General features: G+C 35.2%; 1 protein-coding gene across 1 annotated transcript in view; it reads right to left on the bottom strand.

The window, feature by feature from the left end:
• The window catches only part of LOC107655878 (FERM and PDZ domain-containing protein 1-like), a 32880-nt gene that overhangs the window by 19332 nt on the left and 417 nt on the right, over positions 1–13131 (bottom strand). The window contains exons 2-4 of the mRNA XM_016443492.1: positions 7247–7661; positions 3072–3176; positions 2811–2974 (exon numbers count right to left, since the gene is read on the bottom strand). Coding sequence (XP_016298978.1) covers positions 2811–2974; positions 3072–3172 — 265 coding nt within the window. The 5' untranslated portion in view covers positions 3173–3176; positions 7247–7661. The remainder of the gene's footprint in view (positions 1–2810; positions 2975–3071; positions 3177–7246; positions 7662–13131) is intronic.

Raw genomic sequence — 13131 nt, 5'->3', positions numbered from 1 at the left:
AGCCAACACTTTCACTTCAGTAAGGAGGTCTCTTGTTCCACGTGCGACGTGCGACGTTTGTTCTATTCGATCGTAAGTGCCCTGCAAAGTGGACATCACCGGATATTCCAGTTCGAAGAAAGGGACCTATATGTTCCATTAACAGGGCATTGAAAGTGCACAAGACGTGAATTTCGAAGTGAAGTAAACTTCAACGGATTTCCCCTGCTCAGGGAGTAGGGAGCAATGAACACTATGTAGGGCGCATGTCAATCGGAACACAATTCATGCACGTAGCTCTCTTCTAATGAGCTGGTTATCTGAATCAGATGTGTTAACTAAGCGAGACATGGGGCGTGAGGACTGGATTTGGAACCACTGGGCTACATCATGTGTCATTCTTTATAGTACAGTTAGTAAAATTACTACAATTTTATAGTACAGTTAGTAAAAGTACAATACCAGGAAGGAAAATCGGGTTGTTGTTGATGTTTGTCTGCCATTCTCGCTCTGTCTGCACAGCGTGTGTGAACGCGCTGATGACTGTCCTGTCTGCGCGAACAGGGTGCGCAGAGGTATGCTAATACATATGTTGGCAGGCAGGTAGGAAAGCCAATTAAAACGCTCGGACCGAGCGTTTTGATTGGACGAACATTTCTTGGTCCTACGCCTTCCACAGAATATATAAATACAGATAAATACATTTAGACCACTTAACTTAATGATTGCTATCGGGATGTGAAGAGACTTTCAACCAGCATAACAAAAAATGTTTCTGAAGACAATCACCTATTGCACCTTTAAGATATTTTTGATGTAATCCGAAAGCTTTCTGACCCTCCATAGACAGCAATGCAACTGAAATGTTTCCAGGTCCAGAAAGGTAGTAAGCACATCGTTAACAGTCCATGTGACATGAGTTGTTTAACCGTAATTTTATGAGAATACATTTTGTGCACAAAGAAAACAAAAATAATGACTTTATTCAACAATTCTTCTCTTCAGCGTCACCGTCGTATTACCACGATCAATGCACAGAAACGTAGCAGGGACATCGGTAAAATAGTCCATGTGACATCAGGGGTTCAACTGTAATTTTACAAAGCTATGAAATACTAAGTTACTGTCTTCCGCCATTTTGGAGAGTACCCCAGAACGTAATCAACGTAATCAGCTTTGTTTACGTTCAGTAGAAAGCACGCGCATGCTGAATGTGAACAACGCTGATTACATTCTGCGGTGCTCTCCAAAATGGCAGAAGATGGTAACTCGGGGATAACAATTGCTGAGTAAATTATGTTATTATTATTTTCTTTGCATACAAAAAGTATTCTCGTAGCTTCGTAAAATGACGGTTGACCCCCTGATGTCACATGGACTATTTTACCGATGTCCTTGCTACGTTTCTGTGCATTGATCATAGTAATATCGTTGCTGTCTATGGAGGGTCAGAGAGCTCTCAGATTCCATCAAAAATATCTTAATTTGTGTTCTGAAGATTAACAAAGGTCTTACAGGTTTGGAACGACACGAGGGTGAGTAATTAATGACAGAATTTTAATTTTTGGGTGAACTAACCCAATAATAAAAATGTATGTTAGTTCACAGTGCATTAACTACCATTGACAGATATAGCTTTTGCTCTTAAAAATGTATTAGTAAATGTTGACATTAACATTATCTAAGATTAATATACTAACATGAACTAACAATGAAGTATTGTTCACTGTGTAAGTTTATGTTAACCAATATTTTTAAATAACGTTAACAAATTAAACATTACTGCGACATGTTACAAACTCTTTTAATATATAATGGATTTATCATATAAATATACACTAATAGATTAATCTGCAGAAAGCACTACAAAATATTTTTATAGTGAAAATAAAAAGAGGGTAATTTTTGAAACTGTTCCTTTAATATGATACTTTTTGCTAATTTAATGTGATTTAACTCAACTTTATTTGAACAATAAATATATTACCGCAGTAATTTGAAGTAATGGATGCTTGTTTTGTAGCTAAAGCACTATAGCTGTTCTATTGATTTTCATGAAGGGCTAGTATGCTGTATAATCTAAATTTAACTTCAAAATGTAACAATCTCAGCAAGGCTTTATCTCCACAGTTTCAGACTGTTTAGAGTGCTGCCTTAGACCTGTGCCACAGAATGCCTCAACAGACCTTGTCATTCCCTTCATATCACGATGACATATTCATGAAGTTCATAGGATGGGCATTTTCCTACCATCAAGCTAGAGTTTCCCACAGTGGGATTATTCCAAAATAAATTCTAATGGATTTAAGCTCTCAAATCTCCTAAAAAGATCATCTCCAGAACTGTATGGCCAATGGTACCCTGCCTGTTACCCCTGTAAGTGTTAGTTCATAGCAACTGCTGGAAGCTAATTTGGAAGTGCCACAGATAAACTCTGAATGTAACCAAGGCCACCTGGCTAAGATCTAGTACTTAACTTCAGTGCTTTCATTGCATGAAAAGAAAAGGATGCCAAGAAGGCTCAGAGCAGTGCAAACTTTAAAATCCAAAATAAATAATATAATTCTTATAATACTTAATTAACAATTGACTGTGAAAGAACCTTACCATACTGTAAAAAAATATTTTTCAAAGTTGAAAATAGAAGAAATATTATTGGAGTAGGTTTTACAAGACAACACAATTTCAGTTTAATTCAATTCAATTTACTTGATTTTGTGTAATTAATTCTACAATTTTGGAGTGAAAATTGTTCCTACACCATTTTTTTTTCAGTGTAGAACCCATTTGAGCTGATAAATGTTTTAGAGATGACTGTGTGTGTAATGTACCTTCTGTCACGTCCAGCACTTGGGGTGGAGTGTGTGTTGAGACAGTAAAGCCATGGGAGTTAAGGGTGGGGTCAAGTGGGATCTTAACAGTGACTCTAATTGGACAGCTCCTCTGCTCCTGGGAGCCATTGTCGGCAACTTGCCCATCTTCTAGCACACGCTCTCTATGTACAGACAGATAGAGGGTGATGCTTTTCAAACACAAAAGAAAAAAGCAAAGATGCATGTTCACACAATCATTCTCAGATTAAAAAATAGTACCGGCTGATGGACTCTCTGGAGCGGCGAAGCCAGCGTCCCACCACCTGCTCTACTCTGCTGGTCCTGCGAGACGGTGAGCGACTGCGATCCCGCTCCTCCATTTAGCTACACACAGGGTGAAAGGTCACTATTGGGCCACTATTTATTGCTAAGAAAAAAGGCAATAATTATAAAATTTAAATGATAATTAAACAAATCACTAATATCTGACTATGAATATGCAATATGCAAATCGTTACACAATTTTGGATGTTTTAAAACTTTTCTGTTTCACATATACATTTTTAGTATATCCTCTTTAGCCAATCAGACACGCCATATATTCTATCCAGCCAATCAAAGTCTGACCTCTTTGCGTTCCACTTTAGAGTCTAGAGTAAATACATCTAATTTAAATTACTTTATACATGTGTATAATACTTATGTATTTTTTGTTATATTGTTTTTATATTGTTAAAATAAATAATTTTAAAATGAAACTATTCAAAATAAAACATGTGTAAAAGATTAAATATTTGTTTACCTGCATGTCATGCGACCATTAATAAAAATGTCTATTTTAAGGTCCAATTTTCACTATTAACAAACCATTAACTACGACATTTGCTGCTTATTAATAGTTAGTAAGGTAGTTGTTGTTTAGATATTGGGTAGGATTAGGGATGTAGAATATGTTCATGCAGAATATGTGCTTTATAAGTAATAATAAACAGCCAATATGTTAATAATAGGCATGCTAATAAGCAACTAGTTAACAGTGAGAATAAGTCCCTATACTAAAGTGTTACCAAACATCTGAGCCAAATTTTGTGTAGATGGTGCACAATTTCTCTGTCCACTTCCGGTGAAGTTATATAATGCTCTACACATATTCATACTGTTTACAGTGCCTTTCAGGTTGAGCATGTATACATTCATAATGGTCATAGCTGTGGCAGGTAAAATGGTGTGTGCAGCAATAAATTGATAATGTTCTGATAATGTGTGGTCACCCTCTCTGCCTACAGTGGTATGAAACATGACCTGCCTTTATATGATAGGTTCTACATATTGTGGTGTTGTTGCAGAATTGCTTTTTATGAAGGGTTGAAGTTTATTGTGCTTCTATATCAAGTATGTCCCACTAGAGAATGTGAGAGACAATCTGGAGCCTCATGGTCAAAAGAGAGAGGGACCAACAAAGAGATAAATAATATACTGCGACAAAAAAGAGAAAGAGATCCCAGGAGATCATGACTCATGGTCACATTATGTTCTCAGATTTCACAGGATTTGGATCTCACTTTCCATTTATTTTACTGCTGCCAACACTGTTATCAATACTGCATAAACCACATCAAAGTCGTTAGACTGTGCAACACTTGTCCAGCAATTTTGACTTGCACAATAGTGACCGCCTACTTTTTCACTAGCCCTGGTTATAAATATTTTTCTGATCTTTTTCAATAAAGGGTTGGAGCTAAACCAACCAGCAATACAACCATAATTTGCAGCAAAATATATATTGTAAAATCTAAGAAAAATAGAAAGTTACAAGATTATATACCACCCCAATCATTAATTGAACCCCATCCTTCAATATCTAAAAGGACAGCATACTATAGATCCATTTTATTATACTCATTGATAATTAGTATAAAATACTTTTTTAAGTTTATTGCAAAATGTATACATAGTAGTTTAAGGGTCTCAAGCACTTGATTACATAATTCGGGGGCAGTTTTCATTAGTGTCAAGTGCCAATTTTCACTTCTTTAGATTAATAAGGTTACACTTTTTTGTTTATCTAATTGTACAGTGAACAATAGATTTAAATGAAATTCAACTGGATTTTTTTTTAGCACCATGGTGGAGCATCACACTTCCAAAAAATTACACGTTGCAGCTTTAACATTCACTGTCAGAAATTAACACGGCTGATTAGATGGCAATAATAGGAAATGTAATAATTGTTCTGATTCTGATATACTTTAAAATTATTTTTTCCCCTGGTCTTCACATTTTTTAAATAACTAAACCACTGTTTCTAACCATAACAATTCCCTTACCTAAGCAATTAATGCAAAAAAAGGAGGATCCCAATAGCAAAAACAACAATATGCTCTCTGGAGAGTTTCCAGAACAGTTTGCACCTCAGGCAATTTGCATTATGAATGAGGAAAAACACCTCTTGACCATGATGCACCTGCCTTTTTTTCCACTCTTCTACTACAAATCAGTTTCTATTCTCATCAACTATTCCAGTTATTGCATTATTGTTGCCTGATTAAATATTAATCATTTTAATAATAAATGATAATAACATATTAGCAGCTATTCTGCCTAACCACATTGTTCACTAAAAACACCCCTCTATTTATTTTTAAATACAAAGGTGTGGCAGGTAACCATCCATAGATCCCTTTCTTTAAATCTCTCTTTGAAGCTAAGTTACTTAAAGATACCACCTCCCCTCTCTCACCCTTCCGTCTTCAAGAGGATTAAGCACCGAATAATGTTGAGGTTTCCCTACACAAATCTCATTACTTTTCCAGCACTATTTAATATATTTTATTCATGATATACAGTATGCTTCAGTGCTGTCTTGATCAATAGGGATATAATGTACATATGGCCTCCTTTCACAGCAAAAAACAGGGGCCAGCGGAAGCCCTTAAGATTATTTTATATACTAGAGAGATTCAATTACAATTAGGAGTCTGTGAACTGCTAGATCACTAAAATGGATCCAGAAATTAAATCTGTGTTGTAGCATTGGAATAGGGGCCCATATTCAATGAATTTCACAATGAAACATTTCAGTTTACTGCTCTCTCTCTCTCTTACTCTCTCTCTCTCTCTTTCACTCTATATTAGATTAGTGGCCTGTAGAGTGGGGTTTAATTCCCCCTCACGCCCATGTTCCCTCATAAAAAGGTCTGCTCATGCTCTCTCTCTGAGAGCTAATGGCTGTATTCTATCATTAGCATGGCCAGCTAACGCTAATGGCTAGGTTGAACTACTTAATGCAAGAACTGTCTGCAATTCATTCACATTCACATGGGAGGATTACGGGTAGTGGACCAGTCAGGACACACTGTGCTTACTGTGTTATGTTAGCACTGAGCAATGCTAAATAGCTTAAAAACGTACACTTAGTATATCAGTTATAGGATCCCAGCCAGTAATAGATCTTTCAACAGGCTAAAAGTGTCAAACACAGTTACACACATCAGGTGTATCACAACATGTCTGTCTCACAAACATCACTCACAGACTTTGCTAATGCCACTGTAATAAATAAATAAAAATAAAATAAAGGGCTGGTTGAACCAGTTGTGTGTACATTACAACTAGAACATTATGTGAGTAAATACTTTGTTAGCAGCTCTTCAACATGATCCCGATCTAAACAACGCACCTCTGTGTGCATCGGTCCATGATGTCAAATAAAATTAATCATAATAAATAAATGTCATATCTTTTTTGTATCAGTATTTATGTATCTTTATTAGTTTTAAGTACAGTTTCTGAATGGTGTATTTAAATATAATTATGTTACCTATTGCCTATTTTACCTATTATGTTATTCATAATTAAATAGTATCGTTCTTCAACATATTTCTACCATTAGTTACATCAGGCAAAATAATTTCAAGATAAAGGTAAGATAAACCAAAATTCACTGCATTTCAACACAACTGCTTTTGGATCATTGAGGGTAAATGTTATGCGACTACGCATAACTTTAATGGAAAGCTTACAACCTACTAGCTACGTTTTGCCTTAAACCGAATAAATTACAGAGTTAGTTACAAACTAGCTAGTAGTTACTAAGCCTGTAGTGTAGATGTTACATTCCAATGTCAGAAATTGACAGAAATGTAAAACTGGTAATGTTATGCCAGGATGAGTTAAAATCTGGGAGAAAAAAATCAATACTGAAAATTCCTTCAATTAGCACATTGGACCATGTGTTCATTGACTTTTTTTTAGAGTGTACATGCACAGAATGTTACAGACAGACGACCCTAAGGTTACTGACAAGTATTCTAATTGGATTAGATTAGTAAAGGCTGGGACAGAGTTACTGCGTCACACACTGAGCCGATCACTGAGCCATTTACACACATGTAAACACACAACACTACGGACAGACCAGTACACACAAACACGCATACACACTCCACACTTACCTTAGAGTCAGATTATATATTTCCCCATTGAGGAGGAACTTTTCCTTGGACTGCATCACCAATTCTTCACAGCATTGGTTTGATCATTTGAGTCTACTCATCATTCCGATGCCTCAGTCAGTTAGTTCGACAGCTAACATTAAATGAATTGATTTCATTGGCTAGCTCAAAAAAACTATATGCAGTGTGAAGGATTCTGAAGTTTTTGTCCTATCCATTTGCACTGCATTTATATTTTGGACATAAACTTCTGCAGGTTACTATAAGCAAAGACAAAGTTTCAGAAGTCCTGTTTCATCAATAATGAATTCCAGAGTGTGCAGGCGCTTTGTTTTCTTCTTGATCCAGTGGTCCTCTGCATCAGACATGGACTCTTGCTTGCTGCCATGATGGGAGCTCCAAGTTGTCTTCAGCTCTGTCAAAGTGACACATACGTATAATGGTATCTGATGTTTTTTTTTTTTAAATATTCATTCCTTATCTCACTATGAGAAGTGAATCTCGCGTGACTGACCACAGAAGTAGAGTCACAGCAGTACAGCCATGCTGCATCATTCTCAATGCCTTCTTAACTTGAAGATAATTAACAATTTATAGATGAGCTGTAGTGGTAACACTGCTAAACATAAATGTATCTGTGTTGAGTGCTTTTTTCTGTGTTTTTGATTGCTCAGAGCAGGTTTTCTCTCATCCCTGAATGAGGAGTAGGGCTGGGCGGTAAATCAAGTTTGTACAATATATTCTATATAAGCGATATGGGATGAGGCAATACTGTTTATATCGATATACAGTAGATATTGTTAACACGTATAGTTTAAAGCCGTTGCCCATCAGATGCTCTGACAGATAGGCTACTTGTGCTTTTTAATGCATTTGAGATGTGAGTTTTCCTCAGTGTATTTCACAGGTATATTCTCCATCTGTAAATGTTAGAGAGTCAAGAAAATATTTCTATTTTGCTGTCAAAATGTGACATGAGTGCATGAGCCTTCTGCATGCGATTCTCAGCCAAACTGACGAATAATTCTGACTAAAATATACATTTTGCTAAAATATTTGTTGTTGGGCAATAAATGTGCCATATGTAGAAGTTGAAATCTTCAAGTAAGTGTATTTTTATGATAGCACTAACTATAAAGTGACTGTAATGGGGATGATTAAATTAGCCAATTACAATTAGTCTGTGGTTTTTAAAATTTATTTTAATTTTAAGTTTTGTGAATTTAACTTCTGCTTTAAAAATGCATTATTTTTGTTTTTAGGTTTTAACCCTTTTTTGCACATAATAGCATATTGCCCAGCCCTAATGAGGAGTGGAAAATTGAAAACCTGGAGTGGATATTTGAGTGGAGTGACAAAAATGCCTTGAGTTGGGAGGTAAAATATCTGTTTCTGTGGTCAGTTGCACATGAGACATTCCTCATAGTACCTCACTCACAAATTCATGGTTAGATCAGATATAGATCCTTGCAGATTATCACTTAAAATCAATTGCTAAAAAGGAATTAGAGATGACCAGAACGGCCTTATTCAAGATCTGGTGAAGAGGTACCAATAAAATGAAGAGTCACATTAGGTTGCAACATGTTTGATGTTCAAAGCTGTTGTACCACAAAGGATTCAGCTCTTTCAGTTTGAGCTCTCAATTAAAAGTATTTTTCATGTTTAAATGAGGAACGATATACTGCAGGAACAACAGCATTTTGGGGGGAATAGTCTAAGGGAGACTATTTTGGTCAGTGTATTGTACCTTTCTGTTTATTTACTACAACTGCAGTATTATAAATGCATGAATGTTTTGTCAATACTGTAATCGTCTAACTGCCTTGCCGGTATTTGACCCTGTATTGTCTGACCATTCTTAATAAACTGCAAATGGATCCAAACCCTTCTGATGTGTCGCAACACTTATATCTTTTCCACTTTTGAATAGCTTGTAGTGTTATGTTTTTTCAAAAAGGTTGTTTAACTGTAATATAACTATTTTGAGGTTTATAAGCTTATTTTGAAGCTTATAATGAATCAGGTGCAAAGTAGCTTCCTCAACACGGATAAAGTGACAATGGAAGTCTGAGGCGGATATTAAGAGAGAGAAAGGAAGACAGAACCATCAGGTTTGTCGGAGTCCCCTCTGAACATTTTCAGCTCCTAGCTGTTGAATAATTAATGTATCCAGTGCAAAAACAGAGAACACAGCTCTATTTTTCCCTCTCACTCACTTGTTCTCTGCTTTCCATATAGTTTATCCTTCCCTCAGTGCTATTTTCCCTCATAACCACAGCCTGCCTTGTCAGAATCTTTCAGTGCCATTATTTCAGTTCTGTTACTTATGTGTCTTTCTCATTAAGTCAAATGAAAGATTAAAAAAATACAACACAAAAGCTCTATAGAAAAAGAGACATTGAACAATGAGAGTACATTTGTACTGAGTACACAATGAATGAATGAAAAAGACTCAATAAAATAAAATCAATAAAAATGTTTGATTTTTTTTTCTTCATGCAAAATTGATAACGCTCTAGAATGGTAGCTTTTGATTGGTTTGTTTGCTATATGTGTTGTTTGAACAGATGTATATTTATGAAGTTCCCAGCACTGTATGCTTCAAGCTCTCCTTAAATGCTTTTCTAATCCTATCATTGCCCTTAAACTCTTCTTTCAGACTTACTGAGTCCAAGAGAGAGAGAGAGAACCACAGAGTGCACAGGCTTTAATAATGCATCTAGATAATGCTGCCTCACCACTCACACACACAAGCACAACAAAACAGAAAGACAGTGAAAGAGTGGCAGAGCAGCATGATCTGAGCGCTGCATATCTTCAGAGGGAGCTGAATGGAGATAGGGAGGTTGTAGATAAAGGGTGAATGGAAGAGGGGTTGAGAAAATGAGAAAAGGATGTATAGAAGGAAGGGAAAAGAATGAGATAGCTGGGAAGATGGTGAGGCTGAAGTAAGAGATGCTAAATAAAGACATAGGAAAAAGACCTGGAGACGTTATGATTGTGTGTGCACTGCATGATTTGTTCTGGGAATCATGGCATGAGGAGAGAGGTGTGCAGGCATAAAAGAGGAAACGCATCATCATTTCTTCTTCCTATAAAGAGCTTGAGCTATGAGTTATGTGTCGTCTTGATGTTCAAATTGGCTAGGCATATTATTAAGAAATAAATCAAATAAAATCTTCTGTTCATCAAAGAAATCTGATATCATGGTTTTCACAGAATATTAAGCAACAAAAGCGGTTTTCAACATTGATAATAACAATAACCATTGTTAATGACACAAAATCAGCATATTAAAATGATTTCTGAAGGATCATATGACACTAAAGACTGAAGTAATGGCTGCTGAAAATTCAGCTTTGCTATCACAGAAATACATTTTAAAATATATTACAATAGAAAATGTTTTTTTAATTGTAATAATATTTCACAATATTACTGTTTTACTGCATTTTAATCGAATAAATGCAGGCATTTGCAGAGATTTACTGTGATTAAAGTGGCATAAATTTTGTTAATGAGATTAGACAAATAAATAATATGCATTGATAACAATCTGATACATTTAGTGATTTGCAATGCAATTATTAACATGCACATATTATTTCAGAGTCAATTATTTTATGGTTAAGAGTGTTAACAATAAATCCAGTTTAACACATGTACCTTCTTTGTATTCATGCTGGTTCCATATGGTTTTTTAAAACTTTTATACCATTTTCAATAAAAGTTTCAGTATAATGACAAAAATGGCATGTGGTCAAACTATCAAACAAAAATTAATAACATATTTTACAAACCTTAATAATTATTTTCAGAAAAATTTTGAAATATATTTTTCAAGGTAAAACAAATTTTTTAAAATACCATGAATTATATTATTATATATAATATTATATGATATATATCATATTAAAATATGAATTGTTAATTCATAAATATCATTACGTTTTCAGTAGTCTCACAACACATTTTACAACCTGAACTAATATTGCCTTGTCATAAGCAGTCAAATTATTTGACATTCTAAGAGACTTACTGACTATGACAAATAGTCAAATCACTATTTTGACATCGGCATAAAGGGCTAACTAAACCCTCTGTCAAGGGTCTACAATCTTTTTGCAGGTCAAGGACCCCTTGGTGGATGGAAAGACAGAGCATACATAATGTATAAAATGCTACAGTAAAGTGTTGCCTTTTAAGCCTGGCCTATAATGAAATGTGTATAGTATCACACTAATGTATTTACATACTTTGATAGCAAGTCCATTAGAGTCATATAAAAGTATATACAGTATAAACACACACAGATAGGTGACAAATGAGAAAAAAATCCACAGGAACTACTGGCTCTGTTGTTCAGAGTGATCACCTTTATCCTATCAGGAAACATTACTATCCTGATGCAAGTGGTCACTTCCAGAATGACACTGCCCTCATCCAAAGGTCACGAGAGGTCACTGAATAGTTTGATGATTTTCCATCTTCAGTTTCACATGATGCTTCAGAAATTATTGTATGCTGATTTGATGCTAAAGAAACATTTTATATTATTAATGTTATAAAAAAGGTTGCACTGCTTAATATCTAAGTGGAAACCATGATTATTTTCAGGATTCCTCGATGATCTGACATTTTAGTTTGGCTAAATTATTTTCAATATGGGTGGGAAGAATGAAAGCTTTAGCTGAACTTTAGCTTCTTAACTTTATTTTTGGTTGTTTTGTTCCATGCATCGGCCTATTTGTGCATACATCTTCCCTATTCTAGTGATTGCTAGAGTATATTCGGATGAAATCAGTATTGATACAACAAATACTAAGTCTCTACCTCTTCACAATTATTTAAGGAGATAGTACTCTTTGGATAGATGCATACATTTCTTTTCATGTACAAATGTGCGTGCTGAATTTTCCTGTTGGAGATCTCCCTCTCCAAAAGCCACTTAAATGAATATTGGCACAAATGGCCCAATTTCAGCTGTTAGCAGCTTGTAAAATGCTGCTCCATATCTGAAAGATAGATGTGCTATGATAAAAGTCTGTGCTGTCGTGTAGTAGGGCATGTAAGATCACAGTCACATCAGATGTTTTAAGCATTAGTTTATGTGCTTATGTTATGCCTATTATTTAGTGTTACTGAGCATATCATCACTGGATTATCAGGTTTTAAACATGCGGCAGACATCTAAGCACCGTCTGTTTTGGTAAGTTTACGATTACAAGGCATCAAGAATTCACAGTATTCAGCTGCTCCTAAAAATAACAGCATAAATGAATTATGGCCCTTTCTGAAGCCTGCCGGATCTCCTGCCTGATTTCTGCCCCCTCGGTTTTTACTACATATACTAATTATTATTATTACAGCCATGTTTTTGTAATGTTTGCACCTAAATGGTAAAAATAAATCAAGAATAGCCTACATCAATCAAATGAATGAAGTTTGGGAAAATGTGCTGTGAAATAATTTGCACAATAGACATATTGTAATGAATGCCTGTCCCATCTTCCCTTATGAATCATCCAGGCTACAATAAATGAAACATGTGAACCTTTTGGGCTTGTTGTAACTAATGACATGAAATCTAATAGGCTATGTATTAATATGCATTTTTTTGTACAAGTTCCATCTCTTAAAGGCAGCACTGAATTCATCTCTCACTCACATAAACAAGGTTATCTGGCATTCCCTGAAATGCTGTAAGAAGATAATATAATAATATTGCCTGTAGGGCAGAGTCTCTGTATCAGACAACTAGCAAAGACAAACAGTAACGCTATTGCTATTTTTACTATGTTTTTTTCATGGTTATTTTTCAGACAGAGCAATGGAATACAAAACGGCTTCTGTAAAAAAAAAAAAAAAAAAAAAATTTTTTT

The sequence above is a fragment of the Sinocyclocheilus anshuiensis genome, unplaced genomic scaffold (genome assembly GCF_001515605.1).
Source record: "Sinocyclocheilus anshuiensis isolate Anshui unplaced genomic scaffold, SAMN03320099.WGS_v1.1 scaffold85, whole genome shotgun sequence".
Lineage (NCBI taxonomy): Eukaryota > Metazoa > Chordata > Actinopteri > Cypriniformes > Cyprinidae > Sinocyclocheilus > Sinocyclocheilus anshuiensis.
The sequence above is the reverse complement of the archived record's forward strand: the minus strand, read 5'-3'. Positions and strand labels throughout refer to the sequence as shown.